At 37.2% G+C, this 27,315-nt stretch overlaps 1 protein-coding gene across 2 annotated transcripts; it reads left to right on the top strand.

Moving 5' to 3' along the window:
* Positions 1-27,021, top strand: C5H21orf91 (chromosome 5 C21orf91 homolog). Of its 2 annotated transcripts, none has more exons than XM_060150772.1 (5): positions 1-126; positions 1,063-1,196; positions 22,958-23,494; positions 24,510-24,572; positions 25,609-27,021. In XM_060150772.1, the coding sequence occupies exons 2-5, from the start codon at positions 1,070-1,072 to the stop codon at positions 25,662-25,664; spliced, it is 783 nt and encodes a 260-aa protein (XP_060006755.1). In that variant the 5' UTR covers positions 1-126; positions 1,063-1,069; the 3' UTR covers positions 25,665-27,021. The 2 variants fall into 2 exon arrangements, with proteins under 2 accessions (XP_060006755.1, XP_060006756.1); XM_060150773.1 differs by having other exon boundaries at positions 26,365-27,018.
* Positions 27,022-27,315: the final 294 nt, after the last annotated feature.

Here is a 27,315-nt window from a genome sequence, read left to right as displayed (position 1 = left end):
ACCGGCGGGAGGGGGCGGAGCCGGCGCACGGCAGCCTTCTCCGCTGCGGCCGCCTGCGCTGCGGCCGGAAACAATAGTGGAGGAGCCTGGGCCGCGCGGATCCGCGGCGGCGCGCGAAGCCGGACGGTAAAGCCCCAGCTCCCCTGCCCCCGACTGCCTGCGCCCCGGTCCCCGCACCCTTGGTCCAGCCGCCTTCGCACTCTGAGCCCCGCGGCCCCTGGCGCTGCTCCGCGCGGGCTGCCCCGACGGACGGTCGGAGAGAATGACGGGTTCGCGGCACCCTGAGGGGCAAGCGCGCGCCCCAACGCCGGGGACCCGGCTCCCAGAGGCGCTGAGTCCAGATGGACCAGCTGCCGTGGCCCTCGAACGCCTTCTTCCTGGGTGGGAGGAAGCCCGGGGCGAGGGGACGCGGCGCTCCCGCCGGCCGGGCTCCGGGACCCCCAGCCTTGATTGGCCACCCCGCCTCCGGCCGTGCCCGGGCCGCACAGCGGAGCCGCTGCCCCGACCTTCCGTGAGGATGCTTTGTAAGCGGCCGGCCCCCCTCCCTAGTGTTCACTTTTCCATGTGCATTTTCCTGCCCCGGATCTCGAATAGGAAACCTCGCTACGCCGAGCTAGCGAAACGCATCTGAGGTTCCCACAATGAAGTTAGCAAAGCAGTGTCCCGAGCAGATCGTTCGTCCTACCTTTAACAGCGTTAAGTAGGTTGACCCCGGTAGCTGAATAGGTGTCGCTGCTAAGATCCTTCACCTACTCAGGGATGGGGGTGGGCTAGAATACCCGAAAACTGCTTTCCGTCAGACCCCGTCAACTAAATAAAACACAAGACCGAAAAAGGCGCTTAGGCGTAGTGTCACTTACGGTTAGGCTTTAAGTTTTACTAGCTTGTGTCTTTGCACAATAAAAGTATAATATTGAAGTACAAGTATGGCAATGCTTGTTTGATGGGGCTGTTGCTTTAGATAACCTGAACAGCATCCTTTGTCTTCCTAGAAGTTCCTAATATTGCCGTTAATGGCAAGTTCTTGAAATTGTGTAACTTTCTTTTTCTGTTTCTTAACAGGGGCACTATGAACGAAGAGGAGCAGTTTGTAAGCATTGATTTGAATGATGACAACATCTGCAGTGTTTGTAAACTGGGAACAGACAAAGAAACACTCTCCTTCTGCCACGTTTGTTTTGAGCTAAATATTGATGGTAAGGACACAGTGTAAATTAATTTTATGGCATGAACTTTACAGAACTATTTTATGCTGAACTAGTTACAAGGTAAAACTAAAATTTCTTGAATGATTGTAAATTGTGTCAAGTAGGAAGTGGAGATCTGTTAAAGATAAGGGTTTCTGGAAATGAAACTGAAGGTAGCACAGCTATGAATTTAAGAGAAACTTTTTTTTTTAACTCCCACAGCATTAATCCCAATTTTACTAATATAAAAATGAGGAATGAGTATTGACTAGTAAACTTTGCTGGTTTGAGAGCTTAAGTTGTCAGATTTTAACACACGTGTGTGTGTGTTGTTTTGTTTTAATATTAAGAAATAACATAACCAAACATTTACATTGATAGGCGAATGTAATTTTATTCTTTTGGCCTACCGTGCTAGTACCTAATTGAGGTGAGCTATAACTTTTTTCCCCAGTGCTATCTTATTATCTGCAACACATTTTAAAATTTTTAGATAACCTCTTTTCGGTGATCACACACACCTTTAAACTAAAAAGGCTTTTAAAATTTCTCAGTAGTATCTCTAAGAGTATACGAAAAAGAGTTCTCCAAATACTTAAAAAAAATCTCTATTAAAGTATTTGGGTTGGTGCACAATTAATGTGTCTGTGGGTATCAGTAGTTTGTCCCTGAGAAACATGTGGGATATGTTTTCTTAATCTTGATGTTACCATGATAAACTCTGATTTTCTTTTTTTAATATTTGAGTCACACTAAAAAAGAATCTTAATATTCTGGCAATAAAAAAAGTTGGCCTGCCATTTGAATTTTGAATTGTAACATTTCAGTAGAGAGATTTTGTTAGATCTTTAGATTAATTTGTATTATCTCTACTTGTTCTATTTATTAAATAGGAAATATCAAATGTTCTTGCCATTAAAAAAATAGGATTATGTACCTTGAGATTCCTATTAAGACTTGTTTTTCAGAAATTGTTGTAGGTGCCAAATTAATATATATAGATACTCTGTAGTAAAAGTCAAAATTATAACCATAAGTAGACTACTAAAAACATGTAGAGTTAATTATATGACATTCATTTTCCATTTAAGATCATATTGGTTTTGACAGTTTTGCCATTGTACTCAGAACTGTAGTTGCTAAACATAATCGATGGAAGATCATGGATTTCCTGTGGGTTGCATAGAACGCATAAAACTTTGGCTTTAGTAAATGTAGCATTATAACTAATTTCAAAGGGATGACTTAAAAACATGATTCTTCTGTAGCATTTAAATTACCATGTCCTTAATCATGCTAGAGTGAAAGATATTAATGTATGTTCTTTAGAAATAGAGTTGGCCCTATACATTCTTTTACATTGTAGATTTTAGTTTTAGATGGGCAAAGGCATTAGAAATGACTCAGCCAAACCTGTATTTACATTGAGGAAAACTGGCAACCAGGTAGTTGGACTGTTCAAGGTTGCTCTAGCAGTGATGGCAAGCTGTTGTTATGTGCCAGGCATTGTACTAAGCACCTTACATGGATTATCTATTTCAGCTCAAAATAGCTCTGGGATGGCTACTATTATCCATTTTAAAGTTGATGGAGTCTAACCTTCAAGACCTAAAAAATGCACTTTGAAGTTGCCCAGCAGTGAATGACAGTGCTGGGCTTTGAAGCCTGCCAATCTAGTTCTAGTATATGTGATTTTAATTCCATTGATCTACTGTCAGTAGTTATTTTAGTTGATAGGGCTAATATTAGAAACCTGTTTTCCTGAGTCCTAATTGCTCTCCTTGATATTCGGTCAGCCAACTTTTCCTTATCAGTGCTTCCTGCTAAATCATTAGTGTTGTTCATGCTGTGATAGGATTTATCTACAGAAATGTAAACTTTCATATTTGCTTTTCTAGCCTGTTTTTAATGCCTTTTAACTGGTTCTTCATCATTGTATAGAGAATATACAAGTATTCCTCAGGTACCATCTTATAAATATTTCATCTCTGATAACATTTATCTCAATATATAAGCTTGTCATAAGCCCTATGTGTTGAAATAAGAGTTTTCTTTAACTTAAAAGACAAAAATTATTCTCAATTTGTATTAGAACTCTATGTACACTCAAGGTTTTATATTTTTAAATGCCAATTAAATCTTCATAAGAAAAATTATTTTAGAATTTTCTTCTCAGTTTATCTGAAGTCAATTCCTAGATCTCACAGATACATTTTATATTTACTACAGTGATGAGCTTGTGCATGTAACCATTTTAATATCATGAGATTTTTTTTCTAAGTATTAGGAATGTTAGGGGAAAAGGAGGGAAATGAGAACCCTGAATTCCTCAAAATTTCTATTTTTATATCAGTATACAGGTTTTTATTTTTATTTATTTATTTATTTTTTTTTTTTGCGGTACGCGGGCCTCTCACTCTTGTGGCCTCTCCTGTCGCGGAGCACGGGCTCCGGACGCGCAGGCTTAGCGGCCATGGTTCATGGGCCTAGCCGCTCTGCAGTATGTGGGATCTTCCTGGACTGGGGCACGAACCCGTGTACCCTGCATTGGCAGGCGGACTCTCAACCACTGCGCCACCAGGGAAGCCCAGTATACAGGTTTTTTAAAAATCAATGGTAAAAAGTGATAATAAAGTAATCACATACCTGAAAAGTAACAAAGTCTGTTCTTTGTCTATGTCAGTAAACCTTTTTAAATGTTTTTGAAGTTTTCTTTCCCCTACCAAATTCTCAGCACAGTGCCAATCAATAAATAGATAAGAGGGACTTTAAAAAAATATGACATTTAACTTTACTATTTTTGGTATAACTTTTTTGTAGTATGGTAATGTTGCTGTTACTTGGTTTCTTAGCTTTCTAATTGCTGAGTTTGCTCTAAAGCCTTCTATTCTTTTTTCAGCTAAGAGGCTAGATAAAAATTTTCTTGGAATTTTTAGGGTAGTTTTGAGTTCACAGGTTTGTAGTAAACAAAAATATTTTACACCTTTTGGATTGTTACTTATGTCAAATCAAAACTGCGCTAATCAAGTGTTGCTTATGTCAAATCAAAACTAGTCTAATCAAATTTTTTAAAATGTGCTCATGCATATATTTATAAAATTAAGATGAAAGAAAGAAATAACAAAAGACAGTCTAATCTTGTAGGAGAGATTTCATATTCTGAGCTTGGCTCTAAGTTGCCTTTTTTTCTATGACTTTACAGTACTTAAAAGTAAACGAGTACCTACATTTCATATACTTTCAACCCATAGGTGATATACTTCAAGGACCTAATAAATGCACTTTAAGGAGATTGATGGGGGGCACTTATAATTCACCATTAGAATTACTTGTCCACTTCTAGGATTAGGAGATAGATGCTTAAACTTCTTAATACTGATGGCCTGTCCTTGACACTAAGACGCTATATGCATGTATGATCAAATACATTAATATGCCTCATGGTTCATGGTGCTAAAATCTCTAAAGTTATTTACCAACTACTATTACCTAGGCTATTAAGTCTGGGAGGAAGGTAGCCCAGAGTGGTCAGGAGCCAGTAATGAAACTCAACTGTAATATAAGAAAGTCAGAAATGAAACTACAGCTGGGGGATGGGAGAGAGATCCAGGGCTCCAATCTATTACTTCATACTGTCAGTTTTCATTTTGTACCAAAATACTGTGCAAATAATTAGTATTTGTACCTTCCTCTAATAATTGACTTCCTTTCTATTCTATAGAGAGAAACTTTTTTTTTTTTTCTTCTTCCTGTACACGGGCCTCACTGTTGTGGCCTCTCCCGTTGCGGAACACAGGCTCCGGACGCGCAGGCTCAGCGGCCATGGCTTACGGGCCCAACCGCTCTGCGGCATGTGGGATCCTCCCAGACCGGGGCACGAACCCGTGTCCCCTGCATCGGCAGGCGGACTCTCAACCACTGCACCACCAGGGAAGCCCGAGAGAAACTTTTTTATAAGACAAGATCAATTCCTCTTATGCCAAAGTTTTCAGTGTGAGTTGATCTTGCTAGCTGATTAGTAAGCATTTTTAATGCCTACTAGTCCATCTTGGACTGTAAAATCCATCTCAGACTTCATTTTCCTCTAATTTGTTGAACTGCCCAGGAACTTTTCTAGAAACAGACCCTAATGCAGATCCTTAGTAATCTTTCCAGCAAGAGAAGTCTATAGGTGTTTCCTTTTGGTTAAGGCACTGGTGAACCCAATGCTCACTTTTAATCTCATTCTTCCTTGATTCTCTGTGTCTTTGACCAACACATGGTTCACATGGTCAGTAGTCAGGAAGCAGTTTGAATCTCAATATTAAATCTTGACTTAGCTTGGAAGTCAGGATTGATCATTAACTACTCAAAGCCTGTCAACAGCTCTTCCTTTGACTTGCTTCTGGCACATCAGCATCTTTCCACTTAAGTAAAAGCCCACCACTTTACTTGTGATAAGGAGACTGTATATTGCTAATTCAATCTGGCATTAACCTCTTTCTCTTGTTTCCCCGTAATGACAAACATCATGCCTTGCTATTAACTAAAAGAGCACTTTTAAATATAAAGCCTAATATGCCTTTTGAACTTCAGCTTGGCTATCTTTGATATACTTAGAAATACAGATGAAAGGTTTATTTTTTCTTTAACTGCCTTTTAATTCTACTTTAAATAAATTTGAACACTTTTTAAATGGCTCTGATAGTATAATCTCATTATTTGGACAGGAGTAGGGAGGGTAGAAGTGAAATGTAGGTTTAATTGGTGATAACTTTAAATTATAGAATATTTTTTAAAAATAAAACTAGGCTAACAACATCTGGTAAAGACTTGTGACTTAACTAACAACCCATATCTGAGGAGCCAGGTTCCAGATTCTTATCCCAGTCCTAGTAATGGTGGCCTCTTTTTAGTTACTCCCAACTTTTTCTCCTTTTAACTTTAAGCTGTCTAATTTTAAAGTCTAGGATGAATTTAAAATTGAGATCGTACATGAATTTCAGCTGGAATGGTATATTCTATTAGGAGTTAGGTCTGGCTGTATGTAATAGAAAATCCAAATAATGATGAAGTAAAATGGAATGGATATTTATATGTCTCATATTAAAAGAAGTTGAGTCTGGAGTTGGTATGGTAGCTCCATGATCAGAAAGACTCAAGCTGCTTCTGTTTTCTAATCCACTTTCCTTAACACATATTTGCCATCGTCAGTCATCTCATGAGCCAGGGTGGATGCTAGAACTCCAGCCATTGCTTCCTTATTCTCAGACAGAAAAGAAAGGACATCTCACAAAAGATACATGGTAGCATTCTCTCCTGCATCTAAAAAGGAGCTTTTCCTAAAGTCCCACCTAACAATTTCTTATACATTCCACTCCCCTTTCAAGAGAAGCTGCTCCAAATAAAATCAGTGTTTTCCAAAGAAAGGGACAAAGGACATTGAGTATGCACCTAGCAAAATCGGCCATAGGGAGGCCTTTCTGGTAATTAAAGGTTACCACATTGAAGACAAACTATTTGAGCTATAACTAAGACCAACAAGTAATGCTCTGGTGATTCTTCTAACCCAGGAGTTTGAACTGGAAGGGATTTTTAGAGAATGAGGCATTGTATTCTGAGGATGGGCATGCAGCCAGATCTCATGTGAACTTGTTGCCAAAAAGCTTATAAGAATTTTCAAGTTTCTGACCCATCTCGGTACATAAAATGTGATGTTTAACGCTACTGCTCATTATCGGTAAGTTAGATGTTACAAACTTAGGAAAACCCCTTCCTGCTTTCTCCCAGCCTCTGTTCATGACAGACTAACATGGTAATGCCACCTTCCTCATACCTTTACAGGAAAGATTGCTTTTCTACAGCTGGATACATCTGCTAAAGGTCCACTTCTGCTCTAGTGATTGAGCATGTGGGCCTTGGGCTCAGACCTGGCCTTGAATCTTGACCCTGCCACTTACTAATTGGGTTTTCTTGGCGAGATACCTAAGTTTATTGTGTCATACTGGTTCTCAAATGTTACCAGTAAGAGCAGTTTTATATTTTTATTTCTTAATCTTGAAATTATTGTGCCAGAATCTAATTCAAAAGGCTGAACTCAGAAGGGATTGACACAGAAGGGATTCAGATCAGGTCTCTGGTGTCAGAGCAGTTGTAACCATTGTGAGAAATGGACATTGACCTTTGCCATATTTTAAGTTTTAAATTGCAGACCAGCCCTGCTATGTTGATGGCATTCACTTATTGGTTTTCCTAATGCCTCTGATTAGTCCTGATAATCTTTGTAGTGTCTTTTTTGTTGTTGTTGTTTTTTACGTTGGCATGCTCTGTCCTAGACCTTCCATCGTCACTCTGTCTGGGCTTTCATGGCCTTTTATGCGCTGATATGTAACAGATCTCCTCCTACCTCTTTCTCCCCACCCCCAAGCTACACATCTGTATATGCAACTAGTTTGTAGACATCTTCACTTGTATAGCCCATAAGTACTTCCAACTACATGTCTAAAGTTAAACTATTATCCCTGTACCACGTGTATCTCCTTTCAAAATGAATGAGTAAATAAATTAAATAAGTGAATTCCCCTCCACCCCTGCGATCAGAAGTGTTGGGGTTGGAAGCGCACTGTGGAGAAGGTACGGACTTACATGCCTGGCGAAAATGCATGCAAGGCAGCGCCGCAGGAAAGAACCTGCCTGCCCTGGCGCTTGGAAAGGCACTTCTCAAAGCGGTCTTCCCTGCCCTAGCACTTCCCGCCCCTGCCACCGCTGTCAGCCCCAACCTGCTTGTCCTCATAGCGCCCTTTCCTTCATGGCACTTGCTATAATTTGTTGCTGTAACTGTTTGCTTATGTGTTTGTTTAATGCGCCACCCCTCCCCCATTTCTAATTGCGTAAAGACATGGATTAGAGTCTTTTATTTACTAGTATATAATCAACAGTAGTACAAGGACTGGCAAGAAGTTATGAATGAGTATGTGATTGATCAGTGAATCAGTCTAAAGGAGACTTGAGAGAACTGTCTTTTTTTATATTTTTCCCTTAAACTGGCCCACAGTGAAACTCTTCTGCTATTTTTCTGCCCTTTCACAGAATTGCCTGAGACCTTTCTGGAGTCTCCGAAAAGTTTTACAAATTTTACTAGTAGAAGAACTTTGTATCATATTCAAAAGAAAAATGTAGCGAATAATACTAAGAGTGATATATGGTTATCTTTTTCCATCAAGAAGGTAGAAAACAGACATAGTATTTTTCTCCAAACACAGAGCAAGAAGTCTTAAACAGAGCTGTGTTTAGAGTGGGAGTTTCTACATTCATTTACACACTGCAACTCTTGTTATTCAGAACACCTCAGCATAGTGATGTTTGCTCATATGATGACCCCCAAAGTATTTGATGATCCAGAGTTCCTTTTAAATCAGTAATAATAAAAGTATGTTCTTTAAATCAATGATTTTAAGTTGAAAACAAAGAAACAATATACAACCCAGAATATCTTATTAATAGAAACATCATAATTATAAATAAAGGATTTGTTAAAATAGATAAAAATGACATTCTGATTCAAATTCATAATTCATTCCTTCCAGTGTATTGACAAAGATGAAAAAAAATGTTTTATGAGTTATACGGAAACAAATTAAATCTAGATTGAAAATCTTTTAATACTTAGGTCAAAAATATTAATATCTATTCTCAGAAAAGGGATGCACTTTTCATGGTTGAAATAATTTGAATAACTGTTACTAGAGAGTTTATAAAGAGAAATTAGCTTCCCAGAAATAAAGAGTAATTTTTCTGTTGCATGCAAAATAATGCCTGTGAAGAAAGAAGACAAAGATAAGTTTCTGTCTCTACTCTGGAAGAAGTGAAATAATCACTCTCTAGTTGGGAGAAGCTAGTCCAACTGTCAGATACTTAAGGGATTTACACTTTTAGGTAAGTGACTTACCTAAATAATTTAAGTCAGTATTGTTTGTCAGGTATTCTGTGTTACATGCATCATTTCGTTCTTAATACAACTATATGAGCTAGGTGCTAGCTTATCCCAATTTGATGAATGAGGGAAATGAGTAGAGAGTCTGGGAAACTAGTCCAAAATCACACAGCTTGCAAGTCCAAACCTAAGGTATCTGATTCCAAAAAGTCCAAGTGCCTAAATCATTTCTCCTTCCAAAAAAAATTACATGAACTCTTAAGAATCTAGGAGATATTAAGTAACTTTCAGGCAAAGTTACAGATGAATTACACAAATGTGAATGTTCAAGCAAGGAACAAAATTTGGGTCTCAAGAAATGCTTGCTTTTTAAAAGTTACTTCTACCTATGATATTATTTGATTAATACACATTTGGTGGAATATCCAAAATAGACATTTCTCATGACCTAAGAGAGTGGGATGATGCAATCTCCATATAGATTACAATCTAAATAGTCTGTCAATAAAATGTGGTCTTTTAGAACTCTTGGATTAGATTGATGATTATCAGAGAGGAGGAAAGAACTAGGAAGAAGAGACGCACACATGACAGTCTTGCTAGTCCCTGCCTAGAAGGAAAAAGGAAGTTGAGCTGCACACTGACATTTGCTACAGAATCATACAGGTGGCAGCTGGTGATGAGGCAATTCTTCTAACACTGCTCTAACACTGCTCTAACACTGCTCTCCGTCCTTCCAACCATTCAAGTAATAGAGGCTAACATACTTATGCTGATTAGTCTTCCTCTGAAGACAGAATAGGGTTCTAAGTAAGTGGAGTCAGACAGTGCAAACAACAGTGAAAAGATTAGCACCAATCCTGGAATTGCACGCTATCTCCCTTTTGCTCATCTGCCCCGGTAGTCGCCTGGAACACTTTTCCAGAAAGAGAAGAAACAGGTCATAAGACAACATAACTTTATAAGGCACTGTAGATGTTCAGAGGTGCTTTTACAGCATCTTAATTTAATCTCCACATTATAAAGGATATTAACATTCTGAATTTCAGATAAGGTGTTACGTGCAAAATGTATAAATGATTGAAATCAAAGTGGCTGAGTAACGCTGCAGAATTATCAAAATGTTATCAACAATAGTTCTAGATAGAGTGGATTTAAATTATTCTAATCCAGTTTGGCACACATTAGGATTTAGATAAGGGGAATAAACCCATTAAACACTGAGCCTTGGATTTATAGTTTGTAATAAAGGGGGACAGTGTCTGTTTATTTACAAAAAAATTTAAACTAGTGTATCTATTTCTGTTAGCTTTTTGGCATTACTGTCTCAACTGTAAAACAGTAAGGCAAAATAATGGTTTGTGTGTACCCATCAAAATCTGAATCTCAGAGTTAAAGCTATGTTCATAGCAATTTTTATACACATTGATTAAGTAAATATTAATTGAGCAACTGCTGTGTGCCAGAAATTGTTCTGGTAGCTAAGGATAAGGCAGTTAACAAAACAAACATAAACTTGTGAAGCTTACATGAGAGGACGGAAAAACATTAGAATAAGTTATATGGTACATTGGAAGGCGATATAGGATTATTTGCCTTTTATGAAGAATAAATTCAATCGCTGATACATTTTTCCATGTATTACCTTACTTAAAATTCACAGTTAGTGTTTATTTCCTATATAATGTGGAGATTAAAATTAATAGACAGTAAAAACGCCTTCCATCCTCTAAAGTGTTATACAGATATACTTAAATGACATCTTTAATATCTAAAACTCATGATAACTGGTGTAATAATATCTACAATGAATTTAGTGAATGATAATTACTAGTCTGTTTTTTTTTTTGGTTTTTTTTGGCTGCGTTGGGTCTTCGTTGCTGCGTGCAAGTTTTCTCTAGTTGTGACTTGCGGGCTCTAGAGCGCAGGCTCAGTAGCCGTGGCTCATGGGCTCAGTCGCTCCACGACATGTGGGATCCTCCCGGACCAGGGCCCGAACCCACGTCCCCTGAGTTGGCAGGCAGATTCTTAACCACTGCACCACCAGGGAAGCCCCCAGTCTGTTTTGAAAACAGAGTTCACATGTTGAAGTTTGGTGTTATTGGAGGGGAAGTGTTTCAAAATTAACATGAAGTCCTCTTTTATTCATACTTCTATATTTTTATCTTCAAATATTAAAGAGGATCTTTAGTATCTTTAAGTGTTGGGAAAGATTTTAAAGGTTTTGTATTCTTACTACTTCCTCATTAACACTGTTCGCAGTATTTGCCCTGAGCACATTTCTGTTATTTAGTATTAAAGTATCTTTTATAATCTTGACCAAATCTCACCAGAATAATTTCAATATATCAACAATCAAGTTTCAATTCAATGTCAATCAACATTTTGGCTATATTTCTACTACAAAGTAGAATAAATACAATATAATAAAATATAATTCCTATATAGTAAATCAGACAGTTCTCCATAAAACTCAGCCTTAGATTACCAGTGTATTTACTAACCAAATGAAATAGCAGTCGTAAGTATCTGCAGAAAGAAAATATCGCAATTCTCGGTAGAGACTAATTACAGAACAATTTAATTTCATGCTGCTTACATTCTGTCTCTCTTTTCTACCACCCACTCTTCCTTCATTTATTTATCCTCTCCTTCATTTGTTTTATCGTATATTGACACATCATCTTGCCTACCTACAGTTATCTCCTCCGTCGTAACCTGGCAGATTGACCAAAAAGATGATTAGAATGGCAGAAATGCTCATGTCGCCCATGTTTAAAAAAGAGAAAAGGGAAAAACTTTCCTCTCTTTCCCTTAAGCCATAGTTCTTGAAAGAGCAGTGTTCATTCATTGTCTCCCTCTGTCTCTCCTCCCAACTTAATCTTCCGTGCCCCTGTAACTGGCATACCTCCTATGCTTTCATCATTGACTTCCTAGTTATCAACACAATAAATAGGTTCATGTTCCTGCCGTTTTCAAAATCTGACATTTAACATTTCCCTCTTTTTTGAAACACTCAGCTCCCTGGGTTCTGTGATAAAATATCTCGAGCCTCTTATTTCTGCCCTCTTTTCTTCCTAGGGTCACTGCTTATTACAGGCCCCTGAAATACTAGTGTTTCATTGAATTCTGTCCTTGTCTTTCTTTTTTTCTCATATCGCACTCATCTATTTCTTTCATGCATTGGCTTCAGCTGTACCTCTGTAAGCTAATGGAACTCCACAAACATATCACAGGCCAAATCTGTCTTTTAAGCACCAGACTTATCAATATACATCCAACCACCTGCTGGACCTCTCCATTTAGATATTCTACAGCCGTCTTGAATTTACGTTTCTCAAACTAAATTTCTCTCCTTATTTCCATATACACATGCATTTTTATTTCCTTCATCTTTGGTTCACATGGAATTCCAGGCCCTATACCCCAGAAATTTTGTTTCAGTAGGTCTACAGTTGAGATATTTTGTTTCAGTAGGTCTACAGTTGAGTCTAGGATTTTGCATTTTAATAAGAATCCCAGCTGACTCTTATGCAGGTGGTTTCAGGACCAAACTTTGAAAAACTGCCCTTAGCAAATGAATGGTTCCAGTTTCTTCAGGACTGTCCACATAAAGTTGTGTAGATGCAGTGAGGAATTATGGCTGAAATCTTACCTAAGCTCTGCTTTTCAAGCCATGCACCCTGGCAGGGATGGCTTTTCAGTTCTCAGAGGCAAATTGGCCTGTGGCCTTGCAGCAACGCTGTTCCCTCACTGCTTCCCTCCCACCCACCCTCTCCATGCAGTCTGTCCCTGAGTCCTGTTGATTCTCCCCAATCTGTTCCTGACTTTTCATTCCCACTGCTATACCTTTGACCAGGCCTTTATTCCTTCTTACCAATACTACTTCAAGACCCACTTAATCAGTTTCATAGACTTTATCCCCCTTTCCCCATCGCTACCACACACCCCTAGTTCTCTCTCAGTATCACCAGAAGGGTCTTTAAAATGCAAATCTGAGCATGCTGTTCATTTTCTTAGAACTCTTCGATTCCTTACTATTTTCATCTGGTTAGGCTGTTAACTCCCTAACATGACACGTAGGACATTTCATGACCAGGTATCTGCTTAACTGGCTACCTTGATCTTTCATTACCCTTCCAAAGGCACTCTACAAGCCAATCATTTGTGCACGCTCTCTCTCCCTTCCTCTCTTTTCCTCCATTTCTTTCTCACTTCCACACTTTTGTTTATCTAGTTCCCTCTGTTTTGAACCATTGACTTCTTCCTCCAAGTATGCAACTGCTTAACTTTTGGAGTACATGTATTAAATAGAGGTGATGTTGCCTGTTTTCACAGTGCTGCTGCGAGGATCACAGAAAGATGATGAATATAGGAGCTCTTTGGTAAATATAGTATGTGATGCAAATGTTCGTGTTGATTTAAATTGAAATATAGAAGGGTTTTGTTTTCATCTCATCTGAAAAGATGAAATTCTACTGAAAAGATTACTATGATTTGTTTGTATATTGAACAACTCCTCCATTGCCAAAATAATTCATTGTTTTATGTACATTGAGGAGGTTTGACTTTATCCTGAGTTTACCTTCTTATGATTTGGCTTTCAGTAGATTTTTCTGCTCTAGCTGCCGTAATTTCCTTCATGTAGGAGCTGCCCAGCCAATCCTTTCCCCACAGTTTCTTTCAACAGTATGAATTCTGTTCTTGTATCAGTGTCTTTTTCCCTCATTCCCTTTGAAGTCTTCCGGGTCTCCAACAAGGATTGCCAGATAAAACTATACTGTCGTTATAATCTTACTTTGGGGGAGAGGGACTTCTTTCATTTGAAGGTTATCCTTTGATAGATACATTGTTAGCCTCAGGAAATTCTCAATTTAAAAACATATTCAGAATATTGGGATATTTTAGGTATGTGTATCTTTACCATTTCAGCTGTACATTTTTTGTTTTACTTAGTTCACTGGAACATACAGTACAAAACCTAATTTGTCTCAGACTAAGGAACACCATTTCCTTTCCCAGACCGAAATGTTTCCTTATGGGCATTTTTTTTTAATGTTTTAAATTTTCACTATTTAAAATGAGAAAAGATTTTTTTTCTCCCATAATAGTCTTTTTTTTCCATTAAAAAAGCAAACTATGCCTATTACAGAAAAATCAAAATACAGGAAGCAAGAAGAATTTAAGATTATAATCCCACCTATCTACCAATAATCTCGTAATATTTTTGGTATGTTGTTTTTCTAAATTATTTTCTGCATAGAGTATGCATGTGTGCGTGGTAAATTGTGTTTAAAAAATGAAATCAGGCTATATATACTATTTATAACCAGTCTTTTAATTTAATATATCAGAAACATCTTTTTCGTGTCAATAGGTAAAATTCTACTATGCTGACATTTTTGTAAAAGGTTTCATTGCATTGGACCATAATTTTTAAAACTTTGTTTCATCATGGAATGATTTTATTGTACACTAGTTCTCCAAACCCTTTGTTCTAATCAAAGTTCTTTTTACTCTAGAATTGCTATGATTCAATTATAATACACAGTCACAATACTTTTTTTAATATTTTACAGTATGATTCATCAGTTATCACCTTTTTTTAATCTTTAGTTTTTCTAATCAAATGGTTGGTGAATTATAGTGATTGTTTCCCATGTCTTAATTTTTACCATTTACTACCTATAGTAGTAATTAAATTATAAATGCCTTCAAATTCACTTGCTAGTAAATCTCTAATTAATAGATATTGCTATAAAGCATTTATATAAGGAATAGTCAACTAGAATTTCAGGAACAGTGATTCAAATATAAGGAGAGAAGTTGAGATGCAAAACAGATGTTTTATAAATAGCTGCAGGACAGCTTTTCATTTTGTTTTTCTTATTTGTAAGAAAATAAATCAGTCAAAACCTTAACTGGGCAGATGGCAGGCAGTTCAGGAGATAAAGGGCAGAGTGCATATGGCTATCACATTTCTGGCTTTTGAACCCATAAATTTCCTTTGTCTTAGTGGTTTATCCTCTTTCATCCAGTGTTACTATGAAAGCCTTTTTTCCAGACTGTCTTTTGTTTAGGTAATGTGTATATTTTTTAACCTTGCCTATTTTTAGGGAAGTTTTATTTAGGAGAAAAATGGAACAAGTAAAGGGTTACTTGGGTCAACTGGATTATTGACTTAAAATTTTTTATAATATAACTTTTAATTCTTTGTGCCACTTAAAAATTATAGTGTAAATAAAATATATTTTAATGTGCTAGAAAAACAATTTTAGCTTTTTATATTCTGTGCTGCTGTGAGCTTAGTATCCTGAACATGGATAGCTTCCATTCATATTTTTTTCCAAGTACCCTTTCACTTCATCAATTACCTATGGACAAGCCGCCTTGTCCCATATGGTAACCTAACCACAATTTGGTTATTTAAATTTAAGTTAATTAAAATTAAAGTTAAAACTTTAGTTCCTCGGTCATACTAGCTACATTTCAAAGGCTCAATAGCCACATGTAGCTAGTGGCTATCCTATGATATAGCACAGATTGAGAACGTGTCCATCTTCACAGAGAGTTCTATTGGACCTTTCTTGTTAAAACAGGTAGCTAAGTTTGAGAGCAGAATTGAGTGTGGATTGTTATTTTTTTGTACCCTGTTAGTAATAAACAGTTGTTATGTAGGTGTGTTTCCCCAATTTCCCAACCATTATAATGAAAAAGTAAAATTCACTGAGAAAGGTTTTCTTTTTGACACATCATTTGCAGTTTATTTATCCATCAATAAAAGAACTCAGTTCTGCTGTGGCTACCTTGGTTATTTGAGGTTGAGATTTATCTTTTAACATCATCTCTCTGAACACTTTGCTGATTGAAATTTGCCCTTATAATTCCTTTATTGGATTAAGCTGCTTTGACCAACTGCTTAATCCTCTTAGCTCACACAAAAATTTTAAAATGGCATAAACATCTCCTAAGCAGAAATATGCTGTCTAAAGACCACCTGTTGGTATGTCTTTCTTTAAGGCAGTGATTCTCAAAATGTGGAAAAAGCAAGTTGCTGAACCCATCTGTATATCGGCTTAGTACAGTTGCCAGTAATACACTGTTGGGTATTTGAATACGGCAGACTGTAGGTGGCATGAGGGGGTGGGGAAAGGAGCACTGTTTATCATAGTACTCACTAAGGCACATAGGACAACTGGTAAAATTTTCCAAGAGGTAGAAGCCTGTCCTATTGTGGGTTTAAGGAAGGAAGTAGGTGCTCCAACTATCCATCCTTGCCTTCCCACCTTCGGGCTGATCTGCCTTTTGTCAGTGACAGTTTAGACAATCTGGGCATCCTCCCACTGCATGTGTGACCAGCAGTAGGTATAATGGTAATAACTCTTCTTGAATCATGGCTTGGCTGCTGCTTGATCATCAAATGCAGAGGAGCCTGGTCGCTTTGGGTGTCAAAGCATCATTGGGACAACCATTATTTACGCAGAAGCAATCCAGACCTATGTCATCACAGAGTCTGAGTATAGTATGAGAGTCACTAACCAACATGGCTGCAGAGCTTGCTAGGTCACAAGTTCCTGCACACTCATGAAAGGAAGGATAAGGACTGTTTGAATTGGAGAGCACTTACCTAATGTTCAGGTAGTAGCTGCTTCTCATTACTAGCCAGTTACTGTCAGATCTTCTGATTTTGTTTTTAAGAGAAACCAAGAAATTGAAAATTGTAAGTGAATCTTTTTTAAAAAAAACACTTGTAGGCTAAACTTAACTTGCTGCAGTATGGATCCAGACTTCAGGCTGTGGGTGTGCCACCTCTACTTACAGAACTTTTCCTCTAGTCATTTTATCAGAAATGGGAACCTGATCCTCAAAATCAAAGGCATAACAGCTCAGTCCTTTCATTCTTAGTACAACAAAGTTTAGCTCTCCCTCCATCTTTACAGTTAACAGTTACTTAAAGAAGTACATAAACATGGCTTAATATGGGCAACATGTAAACATGCAGGTGCTTGTTCTCCCTTTCCTAGCAACCAAGATAAGATCATCATAAAAAGAAAACACCTTAATTCTTGGAAAAGTCTTTACTCTGGGCAAAATGTGAGCCTCCATAAAAAAGATTTTGAAGCAGTACTGCGTGAATTGTTGCACAGATGTTGGTCATGTCTAAAGGCAGTGTGCTTAAAATTTCTTCACAGCCTGTTAACAACCTGGAACTTAAATTATAACTAAATTATCTTGTCTTATTTAAAAATTAAGAAAGAACACACAAACCCACCATTTGGAAAACTAATACTGCCAGTTCTCTAATTCTGGTTCTTTTACGTTTGTAGTAAAAGTCGAAGTGCTTACTCCCTTAGAGCTTTCCAGTCTCCTACTGATATGGTAACATGTATTACAGCTTTACATCCAACTATTGGTTGTATTATATTTGCTCTACCTATGGAATACCAAATTATAGGAAGCCAGTCCTTTGAGAAATGAAATATAGTAGTCAAATTCAGAAGGAATTTGACAGAGAGTAATACTCTTTGACAGAGAGTATATATGCGTAAGGCAGTCAGATGATATGATATTTGAGAACATGTGAAATAAAAGGCATGTAGCATCAGTGTAGTCGGCTGAGACATGGTACTGTTTGACAGGACCAGCTAGGGAACCATCAGGGAAAGTGCATAATTACCACCAAATCATAAATAAGATCTTCTTCAAGAGGCTGGGGGTAAAAGCAGAAGGTAATGGGACACGTCATAGAACTCTTAAGTGTTTTGGGTTTTGTGGCTATTTTTTAGTGCCATTGAGAGTATCATCCTGTGAGAGGAAAAATTATGTTACTACAATAGGCATATTAAATTATGCATGGAAATATCTTTGTTTTAAAAGGGTGACACTGATACGTAGACAGGAAGATCTACATTTGAGTGGCTCTTGCTCTTTTATGAGTATAACCAAGTTTTCTTAAAGCAAATTGATCCTAAAGAGGAATTTAAAGAATAAAAATGGGGATAGCATGCCAGATGGGTTAGTGGGAGGGTTTTCAAAGTATGTGAGAATGGTGTAACAAAATCAGAAATGAAAGTGGGAAGACTTTAAAAAGAAAACTGTTGAATAGAAACAGCTTAACTTTTTAAAATACCACTGTTCATACAGAAATGTACTGCCTAGGGGCTTCCCTGGTAGCACAGTGGTTAAGAATCCGCCTGCCAATGCAGGGAACATGGGTTCGAGCCCTGGTACAAGAAAATCCCACATTCTGCGGAACAACTAAGCCAGTGCGCCACAACTACTGAGCCTGCGTTCTAGAGCCCATGAGCCACAACTACTGAGCCCGTGTACCACAACTACTGAAGCCCACGTGCCTAGAGCCCGTGCTCGGCAACAAGGGAAGCCATCGCAATGAGAAGACTTCGCACCGCAACGAAGAGTAGCCCCCGCTCGCCGCAACTAGAGAAAGCCCGCGCGCAGCAACAAAGACCCAACGCAGCCAAAAATAAATAAATAAATAAAAAAGAAATGTACCGCCTATATAAATTTCTAAACAGCCTCTATCCAGAAGAAACTAGTACATACTTGTAAAAAATATTACCAATTACAGTTGCCAAGTAAGGTCTTGGTTCTCTAATAATCATGAACTCAAGACACAGTTACATGGACATCTTTGTGTTATGTTTTAAAGATTTTATGATAGTTAAGGTGTCAATTATATTGGCCCTCAGAATTTTTATTAGTAAGGAAGTTTTAGTGCAATTTTTGTTGAACTGGTTTGAAAATTACTTATAACTCAGGTTCTCAAAATTATCAACTTATTTAATTGCATTTAGATTCATTCCCTTTCAAAAGCTGCTGAAGAAATAAATGGTACTCAGAGCGGTTTACACTTGTAAATGCAATCAAAATTGTAAAGTCAGTTGGGAAACTCACTGGGATCTCTGATAATAGCATTAGTTGTTACTCTTATATTCGAACTGATAAACTGGAAAAAACAAAATCACTTCAGGAGTTTATACAATGACACCTATATTGCTGATACAAATTAAGTGGGCTACTCACATTCTTTTCTAGGTTAAAAAGTAATTTGTTCAAGTATACGAAGTAGTTAGTCCGTGTATTAAATTTTTTGTTTCTTCTGCTACTGCATATTTTAAGCTATGTTTATAAGACAAACATTTTCAAACTGAACTTTAAAACTGATTCAAGTTTTAAATTTTTAGTGAGCTAAAGAAGTTACAGGTACAGATCTGGATGAATGAGCTACAGTATACATAAAATAGCCTTCTTGTATATTCACTGTATGTACATTTCTAATGAAAATATGTAATTGAATAGAAGTTCCTGATTTTGTATGGCAGATTGAATGATGCCACAGGAATGCCATTTCTGTATCAGTGCCACTCATTAGTTCTTGGGACTAATGGCACGTTAAACTATAAACATAGGAGTAACTTTACTGGAAGATGCCTTTAATTAACTTCTGAGAGCCTGGCCTAATTGCACATCCTAGTTACCTTGCTAGGATGGGCAAAACTTCATGGCAGTAGACCTCAAATAATAACTGGTAATAAGTTTTAGGTTTGTTTTTTAATATAATTTTAATTTTCCTTTATTCATTTAATTTTCCTTGAGTATTCACTGTGTGCCAGGCACTATGACAATAAGGATGCATATAAAACAGATGGTCCCCTTTCTCACAGAACTTACCTTCTAGCGGGGGATAAAGGCCAGTGAAGAAGCAACTGTACAGTCTGGTGTGATTAACTCAGATGTTACTGGTTAGAAAAGGCTTCTTTAGAGGAAGTGAGAACTAGATAGGATGGTGAGGAAGACCCAGATAATGTAGTGGGAGTAATAATGGAGTGAAGGAGGATTTAATATGCTGTACTGCTAGACTTTAGGGGGAAAAAAATCTGTTAAGATGGACAGTAAAACATCTGGGATGGGGGTGCAGGGAAGAACTGTCAAGGAGGACACCCAGGTTTCTTCCTTGAGCAGGTGGTGGTACCAGACTTAGGAAGAAGATTGGGTTTGGGTGGTAAAAATGGAGGAAGAGGAGTGTCATTTAGGCAGGGTGAGTTTCAGAAGCCTATGGGACATCTAAGTAGAAATATTTCCCACATTCAGAACTCTTCCTGACATGACTTTTTTTATGTCTTTTATAGGGGATTTTTCACCTGAGTGTCTGAATCGGAAATTTATTTTACATTTATGTATTTTCACATTAAATTGAATATTGTAGTTCTCTGACTTGCTGTTTATCTCAGCAGATTACCAATATGCATATAATCATGTGCTTACCGGGTTCCAAGCATTCATTTGGGGATTTAAGTAAAAGTTAAAAAATTATTTCTGGAGGACAAAAAGTTATATTACATGAATTACTAAGAAGCAGCGTTGGGTAAAAATATCTTTAAAAGCCCACATTAGTCTTCAAATAAACATCCATCATACTGATTTGTTGTTGAAGCTGTGGGGTACATCAGGAAATTTGTTTCATATAATTTTTTATCTTTTTTAATACAATTTCTGAACATTCCAAATAAAATTTTAAAAACCCGAAAAAACAAGGGCTTCCCTAGTGGCACATTGGTTGAGAGTCCGCCTGCCAATGCAGGGGACACGGGTTCGTGCGCCGGTTCGGGAAGATCCCACATGCTGCGGAGCAGCTGGACCAGTGAGCCATGGCCGTTGAGCCTGCTTGTCCGGAGCCTGTGCTCTGCAACGGGAGAGGCCACAACAGTGAGAGGCCCGCGTACCCCCCCCCACACACACACACACTATATATATATATATATATAAAACAGCAAAACATAATGCCTTTCTGTAGCCTAGTTTAGAACCCTTTTTATATGCTGAATGATTTTCTTTCATACATAGTAAAGGAGAAACAATTTACAGTGTTTAGATTCAGCTAAAGCATTGCTACATGATTAGTGCTGTGGCAGTGGACCGAGTGAGACTGTTTACTGTTTCAGGGATTAGCTAGCCGTCAGCCTCATCTTAGGCCAGTGAGCCCTAAGAGAGTTTATAAAGAGTAAGGAAGCTCTTTAATGAATCCTCCAAAGTTAGTAAAGTAAGCAAGCTATCAGGTTCTCTCTGCCTAGCAGTAAGTATTAGAATCAAACAGCAGAATGGAGGTATTTCTTATTTTGTCTATAATTGATACTAACTACCTTTTTGTCTTACTTATGATATGAAACATGCATAATAACAATACTTTTAATATTTTTATTCTAATCAAGGTTTGTGAACTTCCTTTTTTATGTTAATTTACCAGGTTTTGAAATACAGCTGTGAGGTTTTGCACTTAAATATTTTAATTCTGCTGGAAATTTGACCCAACCAGACAATAACTGGTAAAAAATATATACACACACAGTTGCAGTACAGGTACCAAAGGGGTAAATAAAACGTGTATGAAATTCTGTTTAAGTTCAGTTTTTACACTCAGTGGAAGAAACAAGGCTGAGATAGTTGAGTTTTCCTGGTGAGAGTCGTTGACTCTCGTCTGCTTAGACTGTTAGTGTTTAGGAGGCGTGCCCCATAGCTTACTTGTGAGGGAACTGACAGCCCAGTTAGCACTGGTTTTGGCAGTCTTAGCAGGACCTACCATTGGCTGATGTTATGTCATTTTGGAACAAATTAGTATTCGCAAGCACTTTTATACCTGATTTGATGCCATTAAAGCACAAATACTTCATTATCTTAGTATTAGCCAGCATTTGCAGTTAATAAAATTGTTACAACTTCAGTTTTTAAAACAAGGGGTGAATACAGAATGTAATTTTTTCTGACGAAGTCAGCTAAAACTTTTTTTTAACCTAGCACCTGAGTGGCTCTCCACTTACTCTGTTTTCAAAGCTAAGCAGATTTAGACTGCTTAATTCTGGCAGGCATTAATTTTCAGTTCCACATCCCTTATTCACCTTCAGTATAAAAGCACTGCTGTTTGACCTTAAATGGTTTGAACTTACGAAAATGTATGAATGTATTCTATATTTGGAAGTGTGTTGTGTATTTGAAAAGGTATTCTGTATTTTAAAAAACAATTGAGATAGTATGCTTAAGCCGTACTAAAAAGTTGGGAAACATAAACATGTAATATGAATATTTCCATTATTTATGGTGCATAATGAACACTTGTGAGTTCAAGAATTATACTGGCTATTGTATCTTGGTAGACTGAATGTGTTGCTATATGAGTAATAATTGTGTGTAATGCATTTCTTTTAGAGATAAAATTATCTTGATAAAGTTTTAATAAGTATCAAACGTGAAAACATTTTAGATGCTTTTCTTACTTAAAAAAATAAACAGTTCATCGACTTTTTGAGGCTTTTATTAATGTGTATTTTTCTGGTTCTGGTTTATCTTTCCCCAGTAAAAACGTAACTAATAACTTAAGTTCATGATTTACTGTGTTTTTTGTTGGGAAAAAAATTGTCAAGCATTTCTCTTATTGAGCCTATAATAGAAATTTTTTTCAAGTGTGTACTTCAGGAGGATTAGTGAAGAAAGCACTATAATATCAAGGCCAAGATTCTGTAAATGTAAACTGCTGGTTCAGTAGTATTTTTTAATATTATGCAACAACATGCCTCTGGGCTGAGGTTGAAATTGAATCATTAAGCCCTTAGAAAGGCTTTACTATTCATAAGAATTTAATATTTCTGCTATTCAGAATTTACTGAATAGTTAAATTGAAGCATAAATTATTAGTCTGTATTTTATATTAATACCAATATTCTTCAGCATTTTTCCTCTGATTTACAAATTATCAGTGACTGTGTTTTACTAAGATTTGTATTTCTCAATGCACCTTATAAAAAACAAAACTGTCTCAAGTCTTCTGTTTCTTTTTTTTCTTTAGGAATACCAAAATCTAATCTCTTGCACACCAAATCATTAAGGGGCCATAAAGACTGCTTTGAAAAATACCATTTGATTGCAAACCAGGAGTGTCCTCGATCTAAGCTTTCAAAAAGTACTTATGAAGAAGTTAAAACCATTTTGAGTAAGAAGATAAACTGGATTGTACAATATGCACAAAATAAGGATCTGGATTCAGATTCTGAATGTTCTAAAAATCCCCAGCATCACCTGTTTAATTTCAGGCATAAGCCAGATAAAAAGTTACTCCCACAGTTTGACTCCCAAGTACCAAAGTATTCTGCAAAGTGGATAGATGGAAATGCAGGTGGCCTCTCAAACTGTACACAAAGAATATTGGAACAGAGGGAAAATACGGACTTTGGGCTTGCTGTGTTACAAGATTCAGGTGCCACTTTATGCCACAATAGTCAATTGTGGCCTCATAGTCACAACGAGGAACAGAAAAAAGAAGAGACAGTCTCTAGTCCAGAGGCTAATGTCCAAACCCAGCATCCACATTACAGCAGAGAAGAATGTAAGTAAAAATAGGGAGAAGAGGTAAAGGTTGGAGTTTTATATGTTTTATATATGTGATGTGTCAAGAATTTTGCTGTGATATTATAGATTTGGTAAATACAGTATTTAAATGACAGGTTCACCCTAGCAAAAAATGAGATGTCTTAAAACTCTTCGTCATTTCTTTGGAATATTCCTTAGTAGGTCCTAAACCATTGGAATTCTGCAGGCCCATCATTTGTTTTGCCATTTTAAATTATTAACGGAATGGAATCAACAACTGTGAATTGGAAAGTTCAGGGTTCATATAGTCTAGAAGTACAGCCTCAACCATTGACAAACACACACTGGCACATTGCTAATCCCTACGAGACTAATTGGGGGTGGCATTTCAAAAGCAGAAATCTGACATTTCACTAAAGGCCAAAGGTAATGTGTGTACTTGGAAAAAGTGACTCATTCAGTCTGCATATTATTTCTTCAAAAACTCACAGGAGCTAAGATAATTTTAATTGACTTAAAATCAAGTGATCTTAGAGCTAGAAGGGCGCTTGGGTATATTTTTATAAAACTCCTTGATTCTGCATATGAATTATCTAAGGTTATATAGCTAGGTAGACAAATTGATTTTTCAAACTATTTCCATAGCACTTTAGTGTTTTTCAAGCTACACATCATGAAGCATGTAGTGCTTAAGCAAAATCAACTTGATGGGTAGTGACTAGCACTTTTTAAAAACTGAAACAGAATGAGAAATAGCAGAATCCAGTGGACCTAATGCTAAGAGTTTTTCAGTGAACCTTTTATTACAGGTGGAGGTAGACTGGGAGTGAAATGTTTCTTACTGTGGGTTGTGGTCAGAACTTGAAAACTCAACACTTTAGGAGTTAATGAATGAAGCTTGGGGCCCTGCAGAATGTTACGTGGGAAGATAAGTGCAAATATTTCTTTTAAATAGGATATTGTGTTGGTGGTGTAGATAACGTCTTTTCCCAGGTTGTCATGGTAATAATGAATATGTTTTCATGTTTCAGTGAATTCGATGACTCTTGGTGAGGTAAAGCAACTGAATGCAGAGCTCCGACAACAAATACAGGGTAAAGACTCAGTGTCAGTGCTTTTTACATGTGCAAATTTTGATACAGCAAATCCCGTTAGCTTCATCTGCATTTAAATTATGGGATTAGAACCTGCTCGAGTTTCCAGAGCAAAAAGAATTCTCATTATTATTCTTTATGAACTGCAGGTGAAATAGGTTCTTTTTTAGGTGAAAACGGAGACAACTTAATCTCTACCTCTTACTAACATGTTTTTGACTACCTACTATTGTACCAGGCACTGTGCACGTGTGCTCCTTAGCAGTTCTTTTAGGGCAGGTGGTATTGGCCCCGTTTTTTCTTAATTATTATTAAATTTTCTAAACACAAAAGTAATCAGAATAGTCTAGTGGAACCGTTGACCCATCTTTCCCAGTTTCAACTATAATCAAAAGCATAGCTAATTTTCCTTCATCTCTGCGTGCACCCATTCCCCTCGACCCACCCCTACCTCCAGCATGGATGATTTTAAAACAAATCCCAGACAACATTTTGTTTTGTCCGTAAATAGTGTAGGATTTTCTCAAAAAAATAACACCATTTTTTAGGCAATCACAACCTCTATCACATCTTTAAAAAAAAATGGCTAGTAATTTGTTAACATCATCAAATAGGATGCTGAAACAGTGTTCAAATTCCCCAACTGTTTCTTTTTTTTTTTCCTGCAATTGATTTCCATTTAGGTGAGGAAACTAACTGTGCTTCAGAGACATTAAGTTGCTTGCAGTTGCTTTAGTTGCTTAGATCATGCTTTCAGTCAGTAACAGATTAAGGATTATAACCCCTGTCTTTAACTCCAAAGCTAGTAGTCTTTCTTGACCACACACCCTCTCAGAATAATAAGATAATAATAATAGCACCTTATATTTATCAAGTGCTTATTCTGCGGTAAGTACAAGTATGATCTTATTTAATACTCACAATAAACCTGTGAGGTGCTTACTTTCATTATCGAGGTTATATATAAGAAGAAATTAAAACATAGTTTAGGACCTCCCTGGTGGCGCAGTGGTTAAGAATCCACCTGCCATTGCAGGGGACATGGGTTCGAGCCCTGGTCCGGAAAGATCCCACATGCCACAGAGCAGCTAAGCCCGTGCGCCACAACTACTGAGCCTGCACTCTAGAGCCCGCAAGCCACAACTACTGAGCCCACGAGCCACAACTACTGAAGCCCGTGCGCCTAGAGCCGCACTCCGCAACGAGAAGCCACTGCAATGAGAAGCCCGAGCACTGCAACGAAGCGCTCACCGCAACTAGAGAAAGCCCGCGCACAGCAACGAAGACCCAAAAACAAATAAATAAATTTATTAAAAAAAAAAAAAAAAACATAGTTTAAGTTACTTGCCTGAGACTCGTGAGAGTCAGAACAAGGATTCAAAACTCCGGTAGTCTGATTCCAAAGCCTCTTAGGGAGGGTTCCAGACCTGGGTATTAGTGGGTACTTTACTGTCCATAAGTCATATTAGAAATTGATTGAACCTGTTTATCTGTTCAGATTGAGCCAAGTATCTCAGAGGTAGTTGTAACTGCCATTTCTGCTATGCATCTCTAAGTCATTGCTTGACTCTCAAGTTTCATTTGATGGAGAAAAGAAAAACAGTATTCCAGTTGGCTATGCAAAGCATACAACTTCCTAGGATGATCAAAACACAACCGTTTCCTTGGTTTCAAACTACTTTCATTGCAAACATTTGCCCAGTGCATTCATTTTAATTAAAGTACTTGAAATATAAATCATAGATTAGCTTTCTGTGTACTAAAAATGGAACTACTTTTTAAATCTTTACAGAAGTTTTTGAAGAGTTAGCCCACCAAGTGCAAGAAAAAGATTCTTTGGCCTCAGAGCTCCATGTCCGCCACATTGCCATCGAACAGCTTCTCAAGAACTATTCCAAGTTACCGTGTCTGCAAATGGGACGAACGGGAATGAAGTCACACCTACCCATAAACAACTGAACTCTAAACTTACACGTCCTTCCTATGGCCTGCCATTTTTTTGGCCTGCACACTTTGAAGAAGTTGAAGAAAGTTATGGTCAATTATTTTATGGTCATTAAATTTGCAAAACTTAAGGCAGTGTTTAACATCTTTGTCAAATAAAGCAGATCATTACACTCTAGTCTTCTAGGGTTAATCATTTGGGTTCATTTGGGAAATCTTTTTTCCCATAATTACTAAACAGCCCTCCCTAACTTTTACCACATGTGACTACTTAAATATACTGTTAGAGTGTGACTTTGTTAAACATGGTTTAATGTAATTCACCTGTCAGAACAACAGAAGGTTAACAAAGTTCTTAGGTTAGTCTAAACTACTAAAGATAACATTTAAGAGGTAAATGGAATTCATAATATCACCTCTTATTTATTGAGCAATATTTTAATATGAAAATTTTATATATAAAAATAGTATTTTAGGTACCTTTTCATTCTGTTTATAAATGTGTATTTGAATGGTTCTGTATATTATATTTACACTTTCATGTGTGAATGTTACCCATATTTCAGATCACTGCATTTTATTCTCTTAATAATGTTTTTACAGCTGTTATCTTATTTTCCAAAGATAAATGTATTTTGGCATAGAAATCTATCTAGTTGAATTGTTTTGACTTCTAATAACTCTTATGAAAGAGGAATTAATAACTTTTTAAAGCAAGTATACAGGAAAATAAAAGACATTATTTTTTTCTAACAAAAACAGTTATGAGTCCAAGAAGAAAATGCTAATCTAGTTTCTG

The sequence above is a fragment of the Lagenorhynchus albirostris genome, chromosome 5, assembly GCF_949774975.1.
Source record: "Lagenorhynchus albirostris chromosome 5, mLagAlb1.1, whole genome shotgun sequence".
NCBI classification, from domain to species: Eukaryota; Metazoa; Chordata; class Mammalia; order Artiodactyla; family Delphinidae; genus Lagenorhynchus; species Lagenorhynchus albirostris.
Note: the sequence above shows the minus strand (reverse complement) of the source record. Positions and strands in the feature narration are given on the sequence as shown.